Source organism: Rhinolophus sinicus, linkage group LG13 (assembly GCF_036562045.2).
Source record: "Rhinolophus sinicus isolate RSC01 linkage group LG13, ASM3656204v1, whole genome shotgun sequence".
In the NCBI taxonomy this organism is placed as follows: Eukaryota; Metazoa; Chordata; class Mammalia; order Chiroptera; family Rhinolophidae; genus Rhinolophus; species Rhinolophus sinicus.
Window position 1 is genome coordinate 13,576,084 of NC_133762.1, and position 25,966 is coordinate 13,602,049.

Here is a 25,966-nt window from a genome sequence, read left to right on the forward strand (position 1 = left end):
TACTTCTTATTCCATAATTTCTTTGCAGTTTTGAACATACACACAGGTATATTTTGTTTATAACTTGAAGCATCTCTGTGCTTACATCAGTGATACCCTCCTTTCAGGGTAGTGATCCAGTTTGGCAGGGCAGGCACATGTCTCTGTGTGTGTGTGTAATGAGCTGTAAGGTTGCCAACATGAGTTGTCAATTCAGGAATCTGAGCTGCCGTTGACACCAAAAGGCAGAGTTTTGAGACGAGATGGGAGGTGTTCGTTGTGTCAGGTTTTTGAGTGTGCTGGAAAACATGGAAGTTTTAGAGTGAAAGAGTTCTCAGCTAACAGAACCTTCAGATGAGGGGCGTGTCTGTGTAGTGGCATCCATGGGACACACTACTAAGTTGTCTCTGAGGACTGCTTCACAAATGGAGTCATTTATTTTGTATTTTGACTCACAAGCTTGAAAATGCTGTGTGTGCAGAGCTTCAAGTGGCAACTAGAAATTGCACTGGAGAGCCAGGAATGCAGCCAACAGGTGGGCAGCGAGGTCACAGAATGGCAGAGGGCAGTGAGGCAGGATGCCCGAAAGCTGCTGGATAGAGACCACCTTTCCCACCAGGCTCAGCTGTGCACTTAGGTGGCTATTGCCTTCCTTTAAGAAATTGTACATTTGCTACATGCCAGATACTGCTCTGCACCCTCACGTTTGTCATGGAATCTCCCAACCCTACGAGACAACGTATTATTTTTCTGTTTAAAGGGAAACAGAAGCTCTGGAAGATAAAAGTGACTTTTCTAGGGTTAAAAGGCAAAGTAGCAATCAAACCTAGGTCTTGATTTCAAATGTGGTTCATTCTAGAATCAGTTACAACTAATGTTTTCTATTTTTCCCCCAATCCATCCTCCCAATACACACATACAGTGAAAGCTCCACATTTATGTGTAGGCTTCTGAGACACGAGAAAGTGGTATCAGGAGTGTTCCATTTGCCCCAATCTTGCCATCAAGCCACAGACGCCCTCCTTCACACAGCCTCCCCTCCAGGTTCTCACCGTCTCCTGGCCACAGATCCTTTGCTCTACTTTTAGAGGCGCCCTGCTGTGCCTCCCACAGAGAACAGAGGTCAGAGAAAGAAGATATTTGTTCAACAGACACTTGGTGTGCACCTTTATGTGGCAGGTTGCCTTTGGGGACGGAGTGATGAACCAGGCAGACACTGTCCCCACCTTCATGGAATTAGAGGTCATTTCAGAATTAGAGTGGGGTAAGGACTATGCAGGAGGAACGGTGTGGTAAAGTGCACACTGCCACTGACAGGACAGAAGGGCACATGGCTGCCGCCTTCTCAAGTCTGTTCTTGGCTGACTAATGAAACGTCATGTGGGTGCTGGGGCTGCTGCAGCCACTGACGCGTCTCTCCTCTCCTTTCCCCTTCCATTCCCCAGCTCTGTAGGCCTTGGACACCCTGTTACTTTGCATAGACACAGACTAATATACTCTGACAGTATGAAAGACCTTGGAGATCATTTATTTAGTCTGAACCCTCACTTGACAGCGGGCCCGGTAATGACTAACAGCCACAGGTGTACAGGTACTAGAACCCCGTGAGGTGATAACACGAGCCCTAAGTGCTGCTGGGTGCCTGAATGCCGAGGTCAGCCGGCTGAGGCGTGGGTAACAGAGGGGTAGCTGCAGCAGACAGACAGGGAGCTGGCATCAGGACGGTCTAGTAGAAAGTGACATGCTTTGGCATTGAAATGCCATTATGTATCTTTAGACACCCAGGCTTTTCCAAAGAAAAACAGGGATGTACAAATTGGTGAAGGTGACAACTAAATGTGTATAGATGCTGAGAAATGTCCACGTTGAAAAATGACAATTTTGAATTTTCATAGTCTAACAGAATGCCAATCTTCCTTGGGGAAACTGTTATTCTTATATCTGGAGTCATCTTGTTGTGTAGAAATTCATACTTATGCCTGAAAATTGAATGTGATATAACAAATCTTTAGAAATTCTGTAGATGGGTTATTTACAGAACATTTTATGGTAATTTTATTCAAATACTCCTATAATTGTTATTAAATGACTACCAAAGTAACAGGCTGTTTCCAAAACTAAATCTCTTTTCTAAAATTTGTCTTCAGAAAGTTATACTTTTAAACTAAGTGCAACCTCTTTTCCTAAGAAACTTACAATACCATAAACTCACTGCATCAAAATTTGTATAGAAATAGAACATGTTTTAGAATTTTGGAATTTAAGGTTCAGGTGAGTAAATCCTTCGTAATAGATTTGGAACAGGGAGCCTCATGGTCTTTCACGTAACAAAATGTGCCTTTCGGTATAATCTGTGCCCGTGCTCCAAGGCACCCAATGCTTAGCGTTTCAAACCGAGCAGGGCATCCGGGCCTGGCACCATTCCGTGTCGTGTAGCTCCGCCACCCTTTCACCACACTGTGCTTTGGAAAATGGCTGAAGTCAACACCAGCCATGGATTTCCTGACGCTGCTACCACAGATGTCTGACGAGCTCTGTGCCAGCGTGCTGGTCCACACGACTGGTAGGACACAATCGAAGTGTGTCAGAGCCAGCTGGTCTATCTCCATCCCAGTTCATCCATCTTCCCCTCGTCTGCTTTTCTTAACTAGGCAGCCACCAGTAGCTAAATGAGCCCTTCCCTCACCACCAGTAGTCTAAGACTGAATCAAAAAGTACAAATGAGCTAGGATACCTTACCCTCATCGTCTACTCGTAATTCTGTCATACATCTTTCCAAGATGAGGCTGCAAGAAACTTCTGCTCTAGTGCTCGGCTTTCTGCCCTTCCTGTTTTATTCTATCTCATGTCCCTACTACTCCCGTCTCCTCTCCCCTCACCCCTCCCACTACACAGATTCCCTTTATGCTCCCCCAGTTTTGCTCTGCCCCTTGTTCTTACCTTTCTAGGAGAGGAGACTTTGATTTCTAGTGCACAGTATTTCTTGCCTTCCCCAAACTGGGTCTTAGGTTCAGTGGAGTTCACTAAAGTCTAAATACTTCACAGGGGAAAGCTAGTCTTCCCACTCGCAGCTGCGCATGACAAATAACGTTTAACCAGCCACCATGGAGGCTCGGACATAGCACCCAAAGGGCTGTTAACGACTCACAAGCCAATGATGGTCAGAGGCTGCACAGGTCGTGTGCTGGGAAAGGTGTGGTTCATTTCTCGGGCAATGTTTGAGATGAAAGGAGGCTGCAACCAGGGCCTTCTAAGTCTGAAAACGTCCCTTGGCCTGAGCCTCCCGGGATTTTCTCTGCTTTGTGGAGCTACCCTGTGTGTAGAGCAAGTGCTTAGCAGAAGCAGAGCAGTCAGCCATACCCATTAAGCCTCTGCCCACAATTACTTAAAAAGACGGAATCAGGGCTTCCGATCAAACTATCCATTTCGTAACACCGACGCCGAGCACAGATGAAACACCATCGGCTCAGCTGACTCTGGAGCCAGAACGCCTGGGTTTGAATCCAGCTCTGATCTGTGCTGGGTGGGTTACCTAGCTGCTGTGAGGTGTAGCTTGCTTATTTGGGAAAGGGGACAATACAGTGGTGACAAGCAAACGAGACAGTACGTGTAAGAGTATAGAACAGTCTCCATGAACGTTAGCTGTTTTCATCTGAAAGAAAAGCCCCCACAGCTGCTCTTTCCCTTCTCACCTGGGCCTCAGGGAAGGGGGCTGGAAACGAGTCCTGAAATATCTTAGAAAGTTTCTACCACATACTGTAGCCTTAGTTTTTGCTAGTGAAACACCCCCCCCCTCTGTTCTCTCAAAAGCGGATTTTGGCTTGGGTATCCCGCCTGGACTTTACCTGGGTGATGCCCATGTGTGCCTCATGCACCAGGACAGGCCGTTCGTCCCCAGGTCCTCCTGCTTAGGGACGTCAGCAAAGGCCACACCCACTGTGTAGTCCAAATGCTCGTCCACCTCCACCTCCCAGTAGTGGCGCCCGCGGACCGGAATTAGATTCCCCATGACAGCAACACACCTGGTTGGAGAAAGTGGGAATGCGTGTGACTTGGGGTGACCCAAGCCTGGCTGTGCAGGTGCGTGATGCCAACTTGGGGTGGTCAGTCGGTAGTGTATCTGCGGGGCGATGGGTGCTGTGAGCACCTCACTTGTAAAGCGCACACCCTCAGCCCTCCATGCTCACCTGACTGATGCTGAAGGTAGAAGGTCACTGCACTGTGGGTACTGGGAGAGGGGGACACAAACCAACAGAACAGGGTCTGTGTGCTTTTTAAAAGGATTGGGCTTCTTAGTAACCAAAATAAAGGTTCGGTTCACTTGTTCATCTAAAACAAGGAATGGGGTTGAAATCTCCCAGGACTCAGCAGTCCAGGGAAGTGGAGTGTTTCCCTCTGCCGAGCTCCGCGGAGCCCCTTGCTGTCTGTCCCATGGGTGCTGCCCACTGCAGGAATCGTTGGGTAAAGCCCGTAAGAATAGCTCAGCTGACTTTTGTTTTCTAACCCCGGTAAGAACTCTCCTGCTTCTTCCTCCTCTCCATGCCCCCAACCCTGGGCTGAACGGGCAGAGGTGCGGAAGGATGAAGTTGTTTTCCACTGTGGTAGGTGATTCCCACGTGCACCACGCAGGCGCCTCACACACACGCAGTAACAGGCCGGAAGGAAGGCAGCCAGTGTCCGGAAGAGCCAGCTGCGGGGACAGCCCAGGAACCGGCAGGAGGCTGCAGTTTTCCACCAGTGGCCTTTCCGGCCCCCACGGCCGAGTCCCTTTTCTCCCTCAGAAGATCCTCCTGGCTCTGGAATCCACCCAAGACTTCTGTTTGTGCTGAGTACTGGGAGGCTGCGAGCCACGTTTCATGCTGAATCGTGGAAATGGAACCAGCCCTTGACGTTCACCTATCTGTGTCCTTCAGTTCCTTCTGCCTTGAGTGTCCTATTTCGTGCTGGGTATTTGCCTCTTATTTTAAGTCTTCCTTCAGTCTTTGGATAGAAGGTATAAATAAATCGTTTCAACATTAATGGAGTACAAGTCTGGAAATAGCAGATCTCAACAGAGCCGTCTTTGATGGACCAACCCCGCGCAGGTCACACGCCAGCACAATCACCACCTTCCCCGGCGATTTCCCATGGGTTCACTCCATTGCCACTTCACCACGAGTTTTGAAATAAGGTTTCCCATGTGGGAGACAGAGCACCAGACTAGTAAGCACGGGGAGATGGGGGGCCTAGTTTCTTTCTCCCACAGCCCGACACTGTGCCCTTCATGCCACGGCTTCCTAGTCTGACTCCTCCAGCTCAGGCAGCGCAGGGCTGGACCTCAGGGACCTCGTGTCTTCTGCCGGCACCAGCCTCTCCTCCACCAGGCCCCCAGCCCTTCATTTCTGAGACTTCTGTCCCCCTTCAAGCATGCTTCTGTCCTAACCCAATTTTACGCAAATAACAGTGTGTATTAGGGAGGTTCAAAGAATGTTCTAATGAGCGCTGGGTACAGTATCTACCTGGAAAAGCGGGTGTTTCTGGGGGGCGGCTCCTTTGCGGGGGTTTTCCTCTCGCCTCGTACAGCTCTCAGCCCGTCTTCAGAAATGGTCAGCCAGGGATGGCAGGTGTGCTGGTTCAGGCGGAAGTAGCTGCCTGCAGGGGAGCAAACCCAGAGATCCATCCGCAGCCAGTCAGTCCCCGGCTTACTCAGCATCGCCGCCACGCGGGCGCAGGGAGCGCTGCACATCGCGGGCTTAGTTGCCTGAACTCCAATTTGAACCCCAAGCCCTCTGATTCTAGAGGCTGTCAATGCCTCCACAGCGGCCGGTATTTCTAACCTACAGGGAAAAGGAACTGAGGGGCTTCTTTATGACCAATTTGTTAAAGGTTAGCAAAATCCAACATCCAACTTCCAATTAGGGCGGTGGGGGAGAAGGAAGGCGATTACAGCCATCCCAACATCATGGTTAAAGCAAAGCTCAGCAAAATGTGGTACAGAATACATTTAATAAAACATTTTTTAGTAAAAACTATCCATTATTTAGGAACATAGTAACTCATTCTCCATTATTGTCTCTTGGCCGAATTCTTTTCTTAAGTTCCCATTCTGTCACTTCTCGTTGTCTCAAACCTTAGTTCAAGCGTCAGCATCAAGCTGTTCACAGTTATTTTCACAATCTGATGCTGCTGGAAATGTGATTCGTCATCTGAGCGGACTGGTGAGAAGCAGCAGATTCCCACCTTGCAGCCGACACACGTATGGCCCGCACTGCCACTCTCTAGCCCCAAACAGGGACCACTTTGAATCTATGCTTTTTGCTGATTCAAGTTCATCTGAGTTTTTCACACATACAGTCTTAAAAATTATTTGAACAAACTAATTCAGAGACAGCTGTACAATCAAGAGCTGGCTGTACCTTTCGCTCTCATCTTTCACTGCAATAGCCAGACTTTGACATTTCAAAACAGCAAGTCAGTACAGGATATGAGGAGTGCCAGCCAGCCAACCAGAGGGCACCGGCACAATATGGAAGAAAAGGCTGAGTCCTGATCCCAGCACTAACACCCCAACCTTAGGCGGCTACTTAACCGGTTTTCCCTTCTGTATGGAAGGCATGTAAGTAGGAACTAACCACAGACCTCTCCTTCTGGCGTTGGGAACGAGGACAAAATGACAATGTCCCTCCGTGAAAGATCCCAGTCAAGGGGGCGTTGTCTCCCGAGCCCAGGCCCAGGCTCCCTGCGCCCAGGCTCCCTGCCTCTGCTTCTCATCTGCAGGCCACCCAGTTGGCCGGCCTGAACTGGACTTGCTCTGGGAGGGTGGGAAGAGCCCGCTGGCTTCGGCGCACTTTGGCAAAGCTCAGCACCCAGAGCCAGCGCAGTGCTGGGACAGCAGGAGGTGTACAGAATGTCTCTAGTGGTGTCCCTGCTGACTCAAGGCCTAGACATGAGATGTGACAATTCTATGACATGACGATGGCCAATGAAAAGGGGGAGGACCTGGACTTAGGCCTGTGGGTACCCACTAGAGCAAGACAGGGCCTGGGAGGAGGTGGGCAACCAGAAATCAGTTGGATCAAATGCGGCGACAGGGAGAGAAGCCACAGGCAATGGCTCTTCCTGCAACTTCATAAAGACCCCGCCCCAGGGCTGGTGTTCAGCCTGTGTGAGGTGTGTCTCCCAGGTTCACTGAGACAAGCCTCCAGTCCACCTGAGGGCGTGGAGAAAACCTTGGGTTCTGATGCTTGCTCAGACAGAAAGCGCTGTGTGGTTTGGGCCTCCAGCCTCCCCACCTGTAAAATGGGGCTACCCCTGCGCCCCTTCCCAGCCCAACTTGCCATGTGTTCCTATCTATGAACATTTACGTATTTTCCACTGAAATCACGGTAGCACTGAGTGTGCCACACTGGCCACGTGGGTCCCAGAGCGTGTGGCCCGGGGCACAGACCTGTCGTGTGGATGGTGGCGGGCTCGCCCCTGGCGCTGGGGCCCCCCACGTTGAGGGCACGCACGTAGATCGTGTAGGTCCGCCGCGGCTGCAGCTGCACCAGGGCCTCGCAGGAGGGGATGCCCACCACAGACCTGGGGGGAAGCAGAGTCGCGGTCACCACGGGCCCACGCACCCGGCCTCCCTTCAAATCAGGGGTCACCCATGTTTGCTCCACTGTACACAGCCGGAGACTCACAGCTGAGGACCTGTAGGCCCTCGAGGTCACCGAGCCCTCATCTGCCTGGGAACCCCTCCAGCTCTCCACCAGCCAGCGTGAACGTGAGCCCCCAGACAGCCTTCTGCATGGACACGATATTCTCTGTACATTGAACTCAAATCTCTTGTTTTTGCCTCATGCCATTTTTCCTCTGCCCCTTCAATTCCAACAAAGTGGGTCTTTTAGTTCCTCCTGCGTGTCAAGCTCACTGCTGCCTAGGGGCGTCCCTGTACCCCCTATTCTCAGGCCTCAGTCCTCCCCATGTGTTCAGGTCTCACTTTAAACACCCACTCTATCCAGAGCAGGTCCCCACCTCTACCACCATTCTGTTTCATTACATTCCTTTCTCCTTCATAGCAATGTGTGTTTTATGCCTTTGTTTTCTTGTTTTTTTATCTGTTTTCCCCACTCAACTGTCAGCTCAAGGGCAGGGGATCTGTCTGTCTCATTCACCAGAATGCAGGCACACCACCTGGCACCACCTGGGCCCTCAATACTTGTTGAATGAATGAATGAATGAATGAATGAATGAATGATAAACCGCAGTTGGGCTAAAAACGCAAACCTGAGGTTTAACCATTTATTCACTTCTCGTTCCCTCATCCTTCACCTTCAGTAGCAGCATTCCTGCTACTTCACGAAAGCTAAGCAACCTGAAATGCAGGTTCCTGTGTGTCACAAACTCTGAGCTCCTCTCCAGATGCCATGCATTTCCTGAGCTGTGTCACTGTGTCAGGTGTGAGGCCTGTCGCGCCCAGCACACGACCCCTGGGACTCACTCAGTTACGCCTGAGGCTTCCGGCGTCTCCGCCTGGATCAGCTCCACTGTGTACGAGTCCACAGGGTTCAGGTTCCCAGACTCCCAGCAGATCAGCGCGGCGTCCTCGCAGCTCCGTATCTCTTTGCTCTTTATAACGGGGGGAGAAGGCGCTGAACAAAGGGGAAGGGAGAGGTGAACAACCGTTCTGCCCATATCTAGTCGCTTTATCCAGAGCATGGACGATACCACAACTACTCTCTTCTCACAAGACACTCCAGGGCAAGAAAAAGCAAACCAGTGCCACAGACGAAACGTTTGTGTGCCCACGCCCGCCTCACCCCATTCATGTTGAACCCCAGTTCCCGATGTGATGGCATTTGGAGTCTTTGGGAGGTGACTGGGTCATGTGGGTAGAGGGGACTTGTATAGAGAATGCCGTCACCCCTTTCCTCCCGGTGAGGACACAGCAAAAAGACTGCTGCCTCTGGACCAGAAAGGGCTTTCACCAGACACGGAATCTGTCGGTGTCTTGGACTTCCAGCCCCCGGAACCGGGAGAAATAAATGTCTGTTGTTTGTAAGCCGCCCCGTGTGTAGTGCTCTGTCACAGCAGCCAATCGCACCGAGACGCCAGGGACTCCCTTTCAGCTATTCCTGGAGTGAGGACAGTTGAAAGGTTCCAAAGCCCTGTGACCGAGAGCAGTACTTTTGGACAGTTTGAGACCAACAAGGAGAAAATATCCCTGCCATTCCAGGCATGTAGATTTGCTATATTGCATGAAAGAAAATAATACACAGCTGTTTCTGTCTGTCCAAATGTAATCAAGAGCCCTGCCATTTCAACAAAGCTGTGACTCCTGTGTCCCATTGAATGAAGATCCTGCTACAGAAACAAGTGGCCCCATTACCTGTCATGTACACTGCACACTCACTGGCGGGGCTGACACCAGCCCTGTTCTGAGCTGTGACCCAAAATTCATACTGGGTATTTGGCACAAGGTTTATCACTAAGCAGTATGTTTCTTTGACGGTCATTGTAAACTCTGAGGAAAAAAAAAGAAAAGACTGGAATTCAACCCTAAAATAGGCCAAGTGGTTCTGAAGTCACTGCGCTGCATCTCCCCGTTGCAGATTACAAAGCTGGCCACAAATTCCTCCCACTCCTCTATGCATGCCCTTTGCCATGTGACTTTGAAGAAAGAGGCTGGGCTTAGCCATGTGACTTGCTCAGCTCACGGGACAACAGCAAACATGATGCAAGCCGAGGCTCGGGAAGTGAGCACAGGGGCTTGTCCTCTGCTGCTGGGAATGGCGTCAGCTTCCTGGAGCATGAGACACGTGGACAGAGGCCCCACCACGGCTTGGGCCCCAGCTACACGAGCAAGGCCACGCTTGACCATCCAGCCCTATCCAAGCTGGCCCAGACCAGAAGAACTGTCCACCCATCTCACAGAATTATAAGAAATAGTAAATGTTTGTCATTTTAAGCCAAAGTGGTGTGCCGGTGTGTGTAGGGGTGCTGTTATGGAGCGAAAGCCAACTGCTGTACCCGCAAACATCCCCAGATTCCTGAAAGGCAGTGGTAACTCATTAATCCACCCTCTGATACCAGTTCCCTTATAATAAAGGGGCCCATTTAAAAGATCTTAGATTGCCATGACACAGCCCCAACACAACAGCTTCTCCTGTGTGTCTGCAGAGGGTGCCAACAGGGTGATTCATGGCATAAACAGTGATTAATCAGATCTGACTTGGTCCCCAACCTCCCTTTACCCCTCCATGCCCTTTATAGTTCTTACTCTGACTGCTGTTGCCCTCCCTTATCATTGCTTAACCTTACTCTCACTTTTCTCAATAATTTCCTTCCTTTCCTGGTCCCTGGGCAGAAAAACCACCCTCACCTCCAGCACAGAGAACCCTCCACCTGCACGACTGGGTACGATAAACAGAGCAGTAAGTAGGGAGCCTGTGGGCTTGATTCTCGTCCTGGTTTTGCCATAACTCACGGTGTCCCCATGGACAGCTCATTTCTCTCTGGGTCTCAGTTTCTTCATCCATAAAATGGAAATCTCTAAGTCCCTTACCAGCAATCTCACTCTGACCACATGCACACAGGACAGGCTCTGCCAGACTGGCCCTGATCCCTGATTCCTTCAGACACTCAGCTGGGCTCCTCTGCTGCCTGACCCTCCCCCCTCAGCAGGAGAATAACTTATCTATTATGTGGGGGGGGGGGGGGCGCGGGAGCCAGCTACCCCAGCTCTCACCCCAGGCAGGTCAGTTCCATTTCCCTGGGAAGAGGCTGGGCCGAGAGGGTCCCACAGTGGGTGCCACTCTCAAGAGCTGGCTCAGTCTGAAATGTGGGTCAGATCAGCAGCTGCCCTCACCCCTCATAGGGGTCTGCAAACTAACCCTCCAGTTTCTCCCAGCGCAGGGCTGCTCTGAGGCGAGCCAGCCTGCCCTCACATGCCGGGACCTGACAGAACCCATGAGCCCACCGGGCTTCCTCAGTGAGGGGCGTCCCCACCTTCCTGCACACAGTGCAGTCAGAGACTCATCTCAAGGGCAGATGATCTGTCGGTGCAGATACGCCCCAGAAACCTCAGCCTGGCCTCATGGTACCCCCTCAGTCAGGCCCAACTTGCCTTTCTAGCCTGTTCTGCCATGCACAGCTGCCGGCACCCCATGCTCTGGATAATTCCCAGGTGGCGACAGCTCCAAGGAGCCGGGAGAGCAGATTCTCCCCATTCCCACCTTCCCAGCGGCCCGGAAGGCAGGGCCAGCGTCTCTGAGGGGCCTCAGGCATTCCGGAGCCGTGTTCCTGGCAGCGCCTCACCTGCTGGGTCCTTCCCAGGCGAGCTGTCCCGCACTGGCCGGTAGGACAGCTGGTAGCTCTCCACGGTGTCATCAGAGTATAAGCTCCAGCACACTCGGACCGAGGACCCCGTGGCTGAGTTGGGGGCCTGTGGGTTTATCACTGGGGCAGAAGGAGCTAGAAAAGGGAAAGGGAGAAAAACACCACTAATGAGGAGGCTTCAGTAGAGGCGTGGGGTGGGGATGGCCCCTTTTCCAGGGCCCCTGACCCCCCAGTGTACCCATGGGCTTGGGAAATGGGCAAAGCAGCCCAGAGTGAACAAGGATAGGAGGCCAAACCTCCCAACCAGGAACTGACAGGCAATAGCCAGTTCGTCCATTCCTGCTTTGACCAACCCATGTGAGCTTGGGGAGAAGGGATTGTTGACAGCTGCTCAGACTGGGGTATGGTTTGCAAGTCCTGCACTAGATATGGGTCCGCTGACCCTTCCATGCCATCCGAAAGGGGGGGACAGTGAGGACCCCAGCACTGCCGCCTTCAGTGAGTCTAAGAATGGCCCCCAAGATTTATGACTGAGGACATTCATTCTAGTATGGTTTACGATGGTGAAAAACCTAGAAACATCCAACAGCTGAGGATTAAGAAAACCATGTTGTAGGAGAATTTATCAATGTGAGAAAAATATGCATCATAATTGTTTTGCTAAAAGAAGCAGATTACAGAACAGAATGATTCCATTTTTATCTTTAAAAAATCTATGTAAAGAAAAAACCTGAAAGGATATATATAATATTGTTCACAATATTGTTGGGTGTTGGTGAGGAAAGGAAGGTGAGCCATGCAAAAGAGCTGATTTCTAGAATTATTCTCAGAAATAAGTAATCACAGTAATATTTTTGAGAGCTACCTGGCACCATGTGATGGGACATACATACAGTTCCTCATTTAATTCTCACCCTGTCCCCACAAGGCATTTTCTCAGGTCCATTTTATGGACAAGGAAACCAAGGCTCAGAGAGGTTAGGGAAGTTGTCTTGGGTCACACAGCTAGGAAGTGGCAAAGTTGGGATTCTCTCCAACTCCATAGGATTCCAAAGCTCATCTCTTAACCAATATGGTAATCAAGAAAATAAAATTCAGCCTCCTTATTTGGTGTAAATTAGGAGAGCAGATTATGAAGCTGGACAGGCTACAAACAAAAACTGTTTCGAGGCTGCCCCGGGCCAGATGTCAGCACCCTGGACAGTGAGGGTGGGCGCTGACCTCCGGGAGGTCAGCCTCTGGCCTCACCCTTATAAGCCACAATGACAAAAACATGAAGTAAGGCCGAATGACACCTGTTTCCAAATCTGTAGGATTCTGTAGCCATCAGAGTTTCTAACGCAAAGCTCAGAAAACCGGAATGTGCTGTGCGGTCTGCGCTGGGGGTGTGGTGGGGGGGACGTGCACCTGGGATGGTGTTGATGGAGCCCAGCAGCTGCTCCACGTCGGAGAAGTCCAGGCTCTGGTCTTCCAGGGCAGGCTGCGCAGAGATTTCCACGTCTGTTTTTGTTTCCAGGAAGTTTCGGAGTCTGTTGGTGTAAACAGCACACTAGTAAGGATGGAGGGGCAGCCTCCCAGGGCCCAGCTACTGTGCCGCGCCACTAGGAACACGTAACGAGAGCTTGGCAGAACTTTTATCTCCTTAACGTGCTCCTGGCTGCTCTCCCAGGAGTCACGGGCAGGACTGGTGTGCATTAGCAGGGAGAGGAAGGCGTGGCCATGTCAGAGAGCGGGGGTGGGGGCCATGTACCCACAAGGCCCAGATCCACCACCTCTGACAGCCCTCAGATGCTGACCTGCAAGGTCCCCCACCCCCCATGCCTCCCCCAGCCCGGCTGTGGGGCTTCCTCTCCACAGGGCAAGTGCCCTCAGCTTGGGGACCACGGACTGGGGTCCTGGGTCATCTTACACTCGCTTCCGGGCAGTCACAGGATGTGGAAGTGGAAGGGGCAGAATTTGAAACCAGGACTGTCTTTGGCCACCACCCATGTTCTTAGCCCTCACATTATTAAGCTTCAGTGATCATGCTGCTTTACAGACAGATTCCACTCCCGCAAAACAACCCCTTGCATAGATAAGGAAACGTGGGTCTGAGACTTGTTGGACACCCAAGGTCATGGGGGAAGCAGGACTTGAACTCCTGTCTGACTCTATGACGTTGTACTTTCTGCAAAGCGCAGTCTAGGTCCCGGCACAGCTGGGGGACCCTGGGGACACCCTCTGGATCCCGGCTCCTCCTGGTGAAATGAAGGGCTCGTGGAGGCGACCTGACTGTGGGCTTGCTGGCTGGGCCTCACTACATGCTCCCTCCCTTCCAGACCTAAGATTCTGAGGTTTGCTGTCAGAGGGTCCTTGTGACCTCACTGTCGTTCTGACGTTAGTGCTATTTAATCTTGGGAACAGACACAAGAGCTGGAACTGGGAGTATAAACCAAGGAGAACTGAGTATGTTTAGATATCTAGAGGTATAAGGAACAAAAGAAAATACGTGTCAGAACAAAAGTATTACCTGTCAGCCATAGCCACAGCATCCTAAAAAGGAGAAAAGGAGAAAATATGAAGTTCATTTTGGAAATAAATTTCTTTTTCAAACTATATAGTAATATAAACACATTAAAAAACTTGGAAACTGGGGGTGGGGGAATCAGCCTTATCCCACACTAACAAAACCACTCTTACAAAGCCTGCACAGATTCTTCCATAACTACTGCTTTTATCCCACCAGCGTCACACAACCACTTTGCGTGTTACAAATGGTCTTTGGGACCATCAATCAGAAAGGCTATGTGCAAGCTCACTGAATGGGAACTCCATCGTTTATGTAACTGTTCTTCTGTTGGACGTACCGGTTGTTTCCAATTTCTCACCCTCATAAATAACAGAAGGACATCTTCACATATATCATGCTCTCCACCTTTCGGAGCGTGTCTCGAGATACAGTGGGATCGTGGGACAACGAGGGACCACTGGTTCAAAAGGGCTGAGCACTGAGGGCTCTACTGGGGCCCGCCAACTTGCTTCCCGGCTTCGGTCACAGATCCCTCACCCCAAGCATGGCTAGAAGGTGGGGCTGGTGGGCTCCAAGGGGCCATGATGGGGCTTGCTCAATGTGGGGGCCATATGTGGCAATCAGGAACCTCTTGGTCCTGTGGGGCCTCATGAAGAAAGGGGACTGAGAGACTGAAATTCCCACAGGCCAGCTGCATGGGGGCTTGCTCGGCTCCGGGCAGAGGGGACAGATCTCTAGGTAACCAGGATAGAGGAACAGACACTCAGGTGCTATCTGAGCTACGGTGGAGGGAGGGGTAAGCTGTGGGTGAGCCTGCCTGGCCACGCATGGTGACAATCTCACCGTCATGAGCATCTGTGGCATCAAACAGACGCTCACCATAAAAGCCAATTCCAACATCTCCAGGCAGAGGGGACAATGGAACCTGCCCAGGCAGGAACTGCCATTTCAGTTCATTATTTCATTTTACTTCCTTACTGACCTTTATGAAATCAACCTTCTCTTCATGACACATCTCCTCTATTGTTTCCATCAGTTCTTTACAGGTATCCAGGTTTTCTCCACAGCTGACCAGCTGTCCATATAAGGCTTCCAGTTTCTCTTTCTTTTTGTTCCCTAGAGCTTGTATTTTTTCTTCGTATTTTTGAGCAAGCGTTTCCAAGATCTCGTTGTAATGGGACTCAAAGTTTTGTTCTTGTCTTCCAAAATTCTCCTGCAAGACAGTGGCCCTCAATCATCACTTCGGTACAAGTGGTGTCCGCCCAGAGCTATTTCAGTCTCCCCCTGTCGTCTTCCCTTCTGCCAGGGTGCTGGGGTGGATTTGGGAAGGGCTAGGACCAGGGGTCTCCAGCTAGAACCCTGGGATAATCTTAATTCCAAAAGTACTGCTTTTTCTCCTCGCAGCCTTCTGCTGTCCTCGTCCCCACCACACATCTGTTTTAGCCACCTCCCATCACCATGACAACGGACCAAAGAGATTATGAGTGATGAGTCATCCTACCACTGGAATCTTGGACTTGAACGTGAAGATTTGCACCTGTCTTTCCCTCCTGAGCTCTCAACACCCCATGAGCCTCACCTCCACCCCCTGATGCTTGGATTATACAAACACCAGGGCCACACAGATCCTCCTATCAGCTAAGAGAAAGGTGAAAGGGAAGCGGAATACGGGCGGTGGCCAGACAGGGAGCAGGAAGGCAGGAGGAGGCCTGACAGGACTCACTCCTGGAGCCCAGGGGATGAGAGATACTGACTAGAGCTGTCAACGCCTGGGCTCCATTACTTAGCTTGGAAGCCCAGGGGAGCCCTGTGGGTTCTCACTGATGTCACCCTCATCAGATAATAGAGACATTTCCGAAGAGGCTCGGACTGATCATGCAGGGGCTGTTTACTGAGCACCTACTGTGTGTAAGGCTTGCTCAGAATGGTGGGAGAGAGGGAAAACCAGTAGATGACTCCCTCATGGTGAGTGTAAAAGCAAGAGCTCAGGGTCCTCACTGAGGTGAAGATACTCTGGTCTGAGAGTGAGCTGGCAGTTCAGAGTGTAGGGAGTTTTGTCCTGGCTGGAAGAGGAAGGGCTTGTCCCTTCTCTAGAGGATTAGTGCAGTAGCTCTCCTCCCTTTTAAGGCTGGGGGTGAAGAAGGTCTAGCTTCATGGGAAGGGACCTAATCGTAGTTAATTCATACAAGGGGCTCCTGTTGGTTCAGGCTGAGGCTGCATTAATAGAAGTAGAGCATCCACATAAAGGGAGGGGAGAGGGGAAGCCCCCTAGCCCTCAGTTCTGGTCTGCCTCATCTGGATGGCATCACAGGGGTATACTGCATACTGGGCACAGCCAGGGGGCTGTGATGCGTTTGGGGACAGACACAGAAACTTAACATTATGAGAAATAGATTATGGCTGAGGAAAAGAAGACTTATGGATGACAAGATGAGGTCTTGCAAAGCCTTGTTAAGGCTGGCCCATGAAAGAGTCCTGCCTTGTGGAACGACTGGGGACATAAAGTTGCAAAAGATACAGCCTCCCCACTGAAAGCTTGGAGTTCTGCAAGGAACGCTGACAGGTAATGGGTTCCAGGCAGTGTATGCCCAAGGTGCTGTGGGAGGGCAGAGGGAAGGGTGAAGGGAGAGGGGCAGCCGTGACACCACGTTCTAAGGAAACAGACTGTCTGACTCATACCGGACACAGCTGCTGCCCCAGCCACTGCTGGAAGCAACGTGAGTCTGACAGGCTCATCAAGCCACTCTTACCTCCACGGTGATAAAAACCTCCTCTAAGTGACTTGCAAAATTTTCCATCTCGATAATCTGCTTTTCCAATCTGTACATGTTTTTGTGAATTTCATCCTATCAAACAGAAGATCACAAGAAGACATTAATGCTGCATCTTTTCTCCCTCTTTTGCAGAAGGCATTTGAGATTGATTCCCTGCACACGTACTTGAGGTGTAGATGTAATTTCGAGAAAGAAGAACCAAGAAGACCTTACCTTGGCGTTTTCCAGTGCTTTACTGAGTGGGGTCACCTCGTGCTCTTTGTGTTCATCAAAAGCCTTGTCCAACGCTCTTACTGGAGTTCTGCACGTGACACAGAAGACGTCGGCAGCTTCTTCCTCGTCCTCCTCCTCCGGGATGACGTAGCACTCATACTCCTCGCTGGCACGGCCGTGTGTGTACCTGTAGGCTTCCCGCAGGTCCTGGCACTGGCCCTCCGAGCCCCAGCCTCCGAAGCCCAGGGCCTCGGCCTCGGCTGCCTCCCCAGTAAGTCTCCAGTCTCTCTGCTCCCTGGCTGGCTCTCTCCTCGCCATCACGTAAGGAGGAGACTCCGAAACCTCTATTCTCGGCGTGTTTTCATCAACAAACTCATCCCCTAATTCATGGTCATCTTCAAGTCCGTATAAACGGACAAGTTCATCCACTTCCCCTTCAAAGTGTCTCTGAGGCTTTCCTTTTGCTGCTCCTCTTGGCTCACTGGTTGTTTCAGCTGGGACGTCTCTTCTCCTCCGACGGCTTTCTTCCGGGAAGATTGGCAGTCTATCTTCAGTGTCATACAGATCCATGGGATAGAAGTGGAAGTCCCTGGGGGCTTGAGACCTGTCCAGCTCCGGTGCCCCCCCAGCTTCCTCCTCCATAGGCGCTCTGGAAGCCCAGGGCAGCACCTGTGCACTAAAAGGATCCTTCCTGGATGGTTAATAGTGGATATCCTGGGTCCTAGAACACAGAAAGAGGAAAAAAAACTCGATTTCTGAGGTCACTGCAGGAGGTGGTCATTAGATTGGGCTCAACTCATTCACAAGTTTTAAAAATCATCCAGGCAGCTCAGGGGTGGTTTCACTTGGAACCATCTGTAAAGAAAGATTTGCTTTCTACTGGAGGAGTGTTAGATAACGTAAATGTTCTAAGGGGACTCACAAGCAAAAAAGTTTGAAGACCACCGATCCACACACACAAAAAAGATGACCTTTTTGTTTAGAGAAGCAGGGTTCATTTTTGTTTTCTTTTCCCAATTAACTGCACAAGTCACAAACAGGTACAGCTGATGTCCAAACACTGGCCTCAATTTCCATGCACTGGAATGGTTGCACCACGGTAATAACCTGCACAAATATTTCACCAACAACACATTCCTACATAAAACCAGGAATTATGTGAGCTGCTTATCTTATTCCCTAGTATCTTTTTAAAAATAACTTTACTGGAATATACTTTATATACCATATAATCCACCTGCTTTAAGTGCGCAATGCAACCACTTTCAGTAACTACCTCGAGTTATTTATGCAGCCATTACCACAACCCAGTTCCTAAGACCCCCTTTAAAAAAAAATGGTGGTAAACTGAATCCTTAAAAAAACCACAAAAACTAATATTATTAAACTATTCCAACATGATACATGTGAACTAGGTCTTGAAGAAAATAACAAAAGCAAAGAAAATTTTAAGATATAGTTTAGCACTTTTCCCCCAGCTGTAACTCTTACGATCTAAACAGCTCCCCTGAGTCCCCACTGTGCGCTCAGAGCCAGCAGCCAGCTGTCTGTCTCCTACGTGCTCTGCACAAGTTGTACTTGTGCACAGAAGTCAGGTTCAGTGGCTTCTCCTATCAGCTTTGCTTATCTTTCTGCACTGAGGGACTGCACTTTGTCACCTCTGCTGACACAATGTCCTTTTCATATCCCAAAGCTATTTAAAAAAAAAAAAAAGCCTCTCAATTGCCTTCCCACTACTTCCACTTTTGATGGCACATTTTCTGCTGGCTTAACTGTGAAACCCGGGGACACTGCCCTGCGCTCTCTTGACTGCTTGGGGCCATTCGATCTTGTTGACCCTCCCTTGTCCCCCTGCTCAGCTGTGACCTCCTGCTGGGCCACTGACGGCTCAGCGCTCTGCTGAGTCCCTCCCCTGGGCTGCTCTTCACACTGCCATTCCCCAGGCTTCCATCCTCCTTCCTTTCACTCTCCACCTGCTCCAGGTGTTCTCGTCCACTCTCACGGCTCCCATGTGCCCCTCGCTGCTCCCAGCTCCAAATCCTTGTCTGTGGCCCTAACCTCTGCCCCAAGCAGAGGCAGAGAGGTGTAGAGAAGCAGTTGTCTTCCCCAGTCACTTCCAACTCGGCACCACCAGATGGCGCTCATGGCCCCTTGCTTTTCCCACCTTGGTGTCTGCTCCAACCGGTCTCCCAGGCCACAAGCCTGATGGCGTCCACAGACCACACTAGAAGGTGCCTGGAGGCCCAGCTGGCTTGGCAGACTCCAGAGAAGCCACTGTCTTCAGCTCAGCCTCTCTGCACTCTGGCCTGGATGCCTGTGATGTCCTGAACTGATTTGCCTAGACCCCAATCTCCTCCCTGGATCTTCCTATCAGAGGCTCCCTTTTTATCCCTGTTCTTCAGCCTCTATCTGCACAGACCAAGGATTGCTCAGCTTTTCTACCCATGTCTTCCCTCGGGGAAAAGAACTCGGCCCTTGTTCAAGTCTGGGCAGAGACGACACTTTGCCCCAGTGGTCCAGACCTCCCTCTCACTCCTGGGGACAGCCAGCCAGGTTCCTCTGCCTGTCCCCATGCCCTCTGGTCTGTCCTGTGAGCCACAGGGAAAGGCTACGGGCGGTGACGAGGGCAGCAGAGGACTGCCCTTGTCCCACAGCTGGCTCCGTTTTAGGAAGGTTTGATCCAATGATGGAGACCTGCCCTGCACTTAACCTGGTGGGCCACCTCTGTCTGGGACTCTGCACCAAGTATCACTCCCCGAATTTCACTGTGACTATACCCCTCCTAGGAAGTCCCTGACACATCCCTCGGGGGGCTCACCCCGGCTCTCGCTGATGGCAAGACAAAAAGACAAGAACCGCCCAGTCTCCTCTGACCACGTGGGGACAGACCCAGCCTGGGGAGCCCCGGGGGACCTCCTCTCTTCCCTCCTTCATTCAGAGGTTCCCACAGGGTGCTGTTTGCCCACCTCCTCTGTCAGCACCACAGCCGCAGACTTCCAGCAGCCACTAGGGGACAGACTCTGCTATCCTCACCCCATGCCACACACACACCTGGCTTCTGGGGTCTGGATCTCCGTAAGGAAACTACTCCTGAGACTCCAAGACGGGGCACATTACACTTGGGGTTCAGAAAGTCTTCAGTGCCCTTCTCTGATGTTCCCAACTCTTCCTTCGGGAGAGGGTGGTAAACACCACTTCAGTAACGTCTGCTGAGGCCGAGTCCCACCACCAAGCCCCACGCAGGACTGACAGACAAGGGAGCAGACCAGTGTGTCCTGGACCACCAGCAGGCCCGTGGGGCCCTGGCCCACCCACTGGGTGCGGGGAAGGGACAAATGCAGGTCCCTTCCAGAGGCAGTATCACAAAGCAAGTGGCTCCGTGGCTAGTGCTTTGCCTCCCCAACATCCGTGACTCAGGAAGATCCTAGAGGCCAGATGTTCTTTTGGGGGCCTCTCCTAAGAACCCTGCCCACCTTTAGGCCCTGGCGTGTCCTCACCTGCTTTAGGGGTGGAGAAATGTGGCCTCACGTGAAGTAGGGCACCTCTTCTCCCCACAACTGAAAAAGCGTAATCATGTGAAGCCATGGAGGTAACTACACTATTGTGGTGATCATTTCACACGAGTTCCGTGTATCAAATCATCACGTTTTACCTTAAACTTTCACATTGTGATGTGTCAATCACATCTCAACACAGCTGGGGGAAAAAGAGTAACCCCACTGCACAGAAACAATGCCTCACCATTAACGCCTGCATGGGCTCTGGCATGGCAGCGTGGGGTAAGTTCTCAATAAATGTCAGCTGCTGTTGTTATTATTGCTAGTATTAGTACTATTGTGTGGACCTCAGCCCCTCCCACCTGGTCACTCACGGAGGCTGAGGACCAGGGTCAGAAAGTAACAAGTCACAGTGACTACTGTGGGGCTCACTCTGTCCCTTGAAAACAGCTGGAGGTGGGAGAAGGCACCAAAGCAGGGCAGCCAGGCACAGACACTGGCTATGAGATCGCCGCTTCTTACCGCAAGAGCTCCCAATAGGCCCAGGCACAGCAGTAAAATTCTAGGGATGCAGCATCCCTTGGAGAACATCTAATTCCAGTGTCCGATTTTAGGACAGCAAAACTGAGTTCCTGTGAGGGCAAAGGGCCTGTTTCATTTCACACGGCTCGATCTGGGCTACTCTGTTTCAAGCTCTGTGCTGGGTGCAGGACACATAGCCAGGCAGGTGAAGAGCTGGACGTGGACACAGCTGTCCACTAAACCACACCGACCACACACCGCGGAGTGGCCCACTGAAAGTAACACATTTCCACGTGCTGCCAAAAGGGAGAAAAGCAGAATTCTGTTGGACCAATAAATCATCAAGAGAAATTCTTTCAACCAGAAGCTGGACTGTGAAACGCCAACTTGAATTGTTCCACAAACAGGAAGACCGGAAATCACCGAGCACAAGTGCTAATAAGAACATGTTTTTCCAGCCAGCATTTGCCTTCTGAAGTGAAACTGCCCTGGGAGCTCACATCAAAAAGGAATTCTGCAACATACTCCCACAGCTGACACTCACTTTCCCTTCAACACCCAGACTCTTTCAGTTTCTTAGCAAAATATCCAGAATTTGGGGAGAAAGGAACATTAATAATAAATGATCATTTTATAAATGATGAAACTGAGACTTACAGAAATGAAGCAAGAAATCAATCTATAATGACTATATTAGCTAAATAGCTTCTACTCTACACCACAGGCTGCCATTAAAAATAAAAAGACTTTTGCAAGTCTTATATGGGAGGTGTGTCCCTGTGCTTTAATTAGAAAAGTCACCCCCAAAAATGCTGTTTAACCTTTTATGGGTCACAGGTGCCTCTGAGACGCCACTGAAAGCTGTGAATTCTCTCCCAAAAGTGAGCCCATAAGGGCATAAACAGTTTTACATATAATTTTAGAAGCTCACCCATGTAGCACCTAGCAACTCCTGAGCCACAGTGAAAGAAACCTGCTTTAAAGTGTGAGCTGTTGGGCCCGGTACACAAAATGGTTCAAATCAGCTTTACAGACACAGTCCAAACCTTAAAACTTTCTATGGGAGAAGAAAGTATGCATAACAAGTGAAAAATGATAACAATGTTTTTCAGTGTTCAAATCAAAGCATGGGATTATGATTTGTCAGCGGGCACATTTAGGGTTCCAAACTGTTTTAGCAAATAGGCCCCTGCACTAAAAATAACCGCAAGACACATGGCAGCAATCACCAGCCTCTCTACCTACATCAGAGGCTTTCACACCCCGTACCAACACCACATTCAGTAAAGGAGACTCCCCTGCTACAGGCGGCACAGGAAACATTCACACCGTTTACTGTAATTTATACATCTGCAATTCACGATGCTATCTCTTCGCACCTAAAGGAAAGATATTGCATTAACACTGTGGCATAAAGTTACTGGGTTTCAGTAATACGATTTGCATGAGAAGAATATGACTATATAAAAACTTGCCTGCTAATTTCAGGGTCCATGAACTCCTCTTTGAACGCTGAGGCTGTGGATAACCGCTAGAAAACTGCACCCCGGTTTTCCCTCTGTGACCTCTGCGTGCCCGCAGGCTGCCCCTGCCTCTTTTACACCAGGGCTCTGCAATGGGGGAAAGGCGATGGAAACACGAGCTGGCTCCAGCTGCAAATAGCAACAGGCCTGCTATGAGTGAAAGCCCAAATATAGACCTGCCCAGGCTGTCCTGCCACTTCTGCTCAAGTGTCACCAGCACAGGTCACATGCTGTCCCGAGTTACTTCTGACTGTGGGGATTTGAGTCCTTTGGTTCCACCGAGGGACTTGATGGTTAGTCGTGTACAGAGGGCCGCCAGCGACACACAAAGGACTTCTGAGAGCCCTCACACTGTCCACCTTCCCCCTGGGCTAAGGGTCTTTTTCCAAAGTGCGTTGAAAAACCACAACTCTAAAGGCAATCGAATGCAACCTAATTTTGTTCTTCCATCATTCCTTTAACGTTTACTCGGGGTGGACACATTGCCCACTCTGGATAAAAATCCAGCAGCCCCATGACTTTCTGCTCCCTCCTCTGCCACACGCAGTCGTAGTGGCACTTGAAGGCATAGGCCCCATTCAGTAATTAAATGTATGATTCAATATATTAATCAAAAAGTCACACTGAGTTTAGCCAGCATCAAAATCTTCTCCCCTCCCCAGCTTGGGCCTCTCGCGCTGGAAGCCTTCCCTTGGACAGGAGGAACGAGGGGCCTCTTCTCCCCACCCAGACCGCCTCCCTGAGCTGCTGGTTTGGACGCTAGAGCAGCATCAGACAGCTCCCATTTGAGTTGCTGTCACAGTGGGAGCTAACTGCAGGCTCTGGGGCGGATAGATGCTTAGAGCTGTCTTTCCCTCTCTCCCGCTCCCTTTCATGAATCTGAGCTTCTGTATTTCTGGAGTTTCCCATTATGGAGCCCTTGCCCCTGAAGTTCTCACAACCAGGCTGAGAACCTCTCTATTCCCGGAGGGGCGGGGGTCCTCCCCTAAGCCCTGGTGGGGAGGTCTCTCAAAGCCCAAGGTCTCTCAAAGGAGGTCTCCTCACCCACGCAGCTGGCTTTCGGAGGCAGCGTCTAGGTGACTCCTTGGTGGCTTTGGCTTCCTGCTGGCCCACATCCACATCCTGGGAAGCAAACTCTGGGATGCAGATGTCCCAATGTGGCCACCTCCGCTGGCTCTGCCACCAAAGCAACCAAACCTTGTGCCTCAGGCCACCACTGGCCCACCTGCAGGAAAGACAGCAAGCTCTCAGACGGGTCCCTTTGAAGACCCCTCACTGAGCTGGGGGTAGTGTGGGACTTCCAAACCTCCCCCAAGTCCAACAACAGCTCTCTCCAAAGAAATCACACCACCAGTTTCCCTTCCAAACATCCTCTTTTTATTTTCTGATCCCTTTTTATTTTCTTCATTCAGCTGAGACCATGAATCAGGCTCTGGATCATTTCCTTTCAAAGTCTGCAGATGGTGATTTGATCTCAGAATTTTATATGTATTGTTTTTTGGGTCCTCAATCAAAACCTCATTTTTAAGATACCATTACTACAGGGCACCCAGGAAGTAAAAAATTAGAAGCAAAATAAAATGTCTAAAGCAAAAAGAGTTGAAAGAAAAAATTATGCAAAGATGTGTGTACAAGAATGTTCATCACAGCATCGGCTACACAGGCCGAAAATTGAAATAAATCTATGTCCATCGTGGGGAAGTCATTAAATTAAATCACAATATGGTCAATTCAATATTGGAAGTTATTAAGAATGATGTAGATGCCGCTTTTTTAAATGTGGAAATGCCCACAATATACTGAAAGTAGAAAAAGAGTATGCAACATATGATTACAATATAATCACGTATGTACGAGTACGTATGTGAGAGGGTTATTTCTTTTGAGTTATTTTACTTTTTTCTTTATATCGTTGATAGTGTCTATTTTCATAACAATTACATGTACCTTTTATTAATTTTTTAAAAATCTTTCTTTTTCATGGTAAAATAATATATGGTATTTGGCTTAGAAATAAGCAAATACTACAAAAGTGAATCTAAACCAGTCGTGCATCCTGGTAACAATTATTAGGTTTGTCTATTTTCCCTTTTTTTTTTCCCTAAGAATTTACAAACTTATCCCCCTCTCATACACACAAATTAGAAAATAATTATAATTAGAAAGTCTGCTACCTTCATTTTGAAAAAGGAAATGAATTAGAAAAACTACTAAATTAGAAAAACTACTAGAAAAGATAAAGTATAAAACAAATACAGTAAAAAGACATGCTATAAATATTTTAAAAGAGATTTAAACAGACTACTAAAGAATTATAAGTAAATCATATTAGCTAAAGTAATATACGCAGTAAAAAATAGTCTGAGGAAAAATAAATCACTTCAGCTGAAAGGTTCTCTCTCCAAGAGGGACTGAGTGACAGCGAGAGCAGCAGTTCTGAGTCCAAGGCCCACAGTCCCACACAGGTATGAAAGTGGGGGGGACCTTCAGACAGATGCAACTCTAGACCTAGATGCCTTGGGATCACCTTCAAGGGGGAGACATGCCCTGACCATAGTTTCAGCCGGGTCCTGTTTTGTTTGGTGGGTATTTGTTGTTGTTTTACCTTGGGCATAACAGCAAGTGCAAATCTGATTCCAGGCTGTCCCAGCTCACAAACCATGCAAAGCTCCCTCACTGGTTCCTGAATCAAGCCCGCACAGCCTGGTTTTGGTGCGAGGCTCCTGGTGGCTCCCTGGGCATCTCCCCTCCCCACCCCCCACACCGCTCAGGGCACTCACAGGATGGGCGCTAGCAGGAGGTACACACCTGGGCACAGAGCAGGGCTGTCTTGTTCCCCGTTGATAACAGGTCCAGCTCCACCCTAGGCTCCATCCTCACACGCAAACTAGATTTCCCGATTTCCTTAAACAGGTCTTCAATAGTCAAGGGGTCTTGGTTAGCTGGAGTGTCTCTGTATCGTGTGAAGTTTCTTTTCTGGGTGGGTATGTTTTCTTAGTTCTAAAATGAAGAGTCAGCAGATAGGTTTTAATTAAATATGCTTTGAGGACAGTTACCTTTTTGTATGGCCCCCCTCTCCGTCCCTGCCCCGCCCCCAAACAGGCACACAGCAGACCCTCCATAAAAGCTTGTTGAATTGATACTAAATGTGTGGCTCGTACCCAGTGCTTGCGCTTAGAGGGTCTCAATACATAACTTCTGTTTAATTTAATGTTTGCTCTCTCCAACAAGTTGTGTACCTTCCTTGAGAGCAGGAATGATGAATTCACTAGGGCCCTGACGACAGAAGAAGTTATCAGCTGGGGCCCGATTCTCAAGAGCTCACAGTAACTTGTTTCACAAATACCTTTCCCACGTCAGTAAGTACAAAGGTATTAAAGGTGAGGCAAGAGTGGGAATTCCAGGACTCCAGGGGACGTTGCGACAGTGATTGACTCCCAGGGCTGGGTCCCAGGCAGACCTTTGGCCTTTTCATTGGTTGTCGCGGACCCTCCCTCTGTCACGCGGCCAATCCCGGAAGCCTCTGGAAGCCTCCAGCGCTGACCGCCAATCAAAAGTGCCGGAGGGGCGGTCGTGGGGCACTGACGCGATGACGGTCCAGCGAAAAATGTCGCGGCGTGGACGCTCCTGTAGCGGGGGCTGCGAGGA

At 50.0% G+C, this 25,966-nt stretch overlaps 1 protein-coding gene and 1 long non-coding RNA gene across 8 annotated transcripts; one reads left to right on the forward strand and one right to left on the reverse strand.

Annotated features, from left to right (window-relative positions):
• Nucleotides 1–1,478: 1,478 nt before the first annotated feature.
• Nucleotides 1,479–25,917, reverse strand: FSD2 (fibronectin type III and SPRY domain containing 2). Of its 7 annotated transcripts, none has more exons than XM_074318323.1 (16): nt 25,779–25,917; nt 25,127–25,318; nt 23,363–23,543; nt 22,271–22,405; nt 16,777–17,497; nt 16,540–16,635; nt 14,772–15,002; nt 13,790–13,812; nt 12,688–12,809; nt 11,260–11,415; nt 9,332–9,466; nt 8,444–8,594; nt 7,406–7,539; nt 5,478–5,610; nt 3,825–4,001; nt 1,479–1,958 (listed from the first exon to the last, which is right to left on the reverse strand). In XM_074318323.1, exons 5-16 carry the CDS (start codon nt 17,416–17,418, stop codon nt 1,706–1,708), a joined length of 2,253 nt encoding a protein of 750 aa, XP_074174424.1. In that variant the 5' UTR covers nt 17,419–17,497; nt 22,271–22,405; nt 23,363–23,543; nt 25,127–25,318; nt 25,779–25,917; the 3' UTR covers nt 1,479–1,705. The 7 variants fall into 7 exon arrangements, with proteins under 7 accessions (XP_074174424.1, XP_074174425.1, XP_074174426.1 ...); XM_074318324.1 differs by having other exon boundaries at nt 22,271–22,447; XM_074318325.1 differs by having other exon boundaries at nt 22,271–22,447; nt 25,665–25,892.
• LOC141568327 (uncharacterized) lies at nt 3,927–4,998 on the forward strand. The gene is made up of 2 exons (XR_012491474.1): nt 3,927–4,059; nt 4,548–4,998. It is a non-coding gene; the product is annotated as an uncharacterized LOC141568327 (long non-coding RNA).
• Nucleotides 25,918–25,966: the final 49 nt, after the last annotated feature.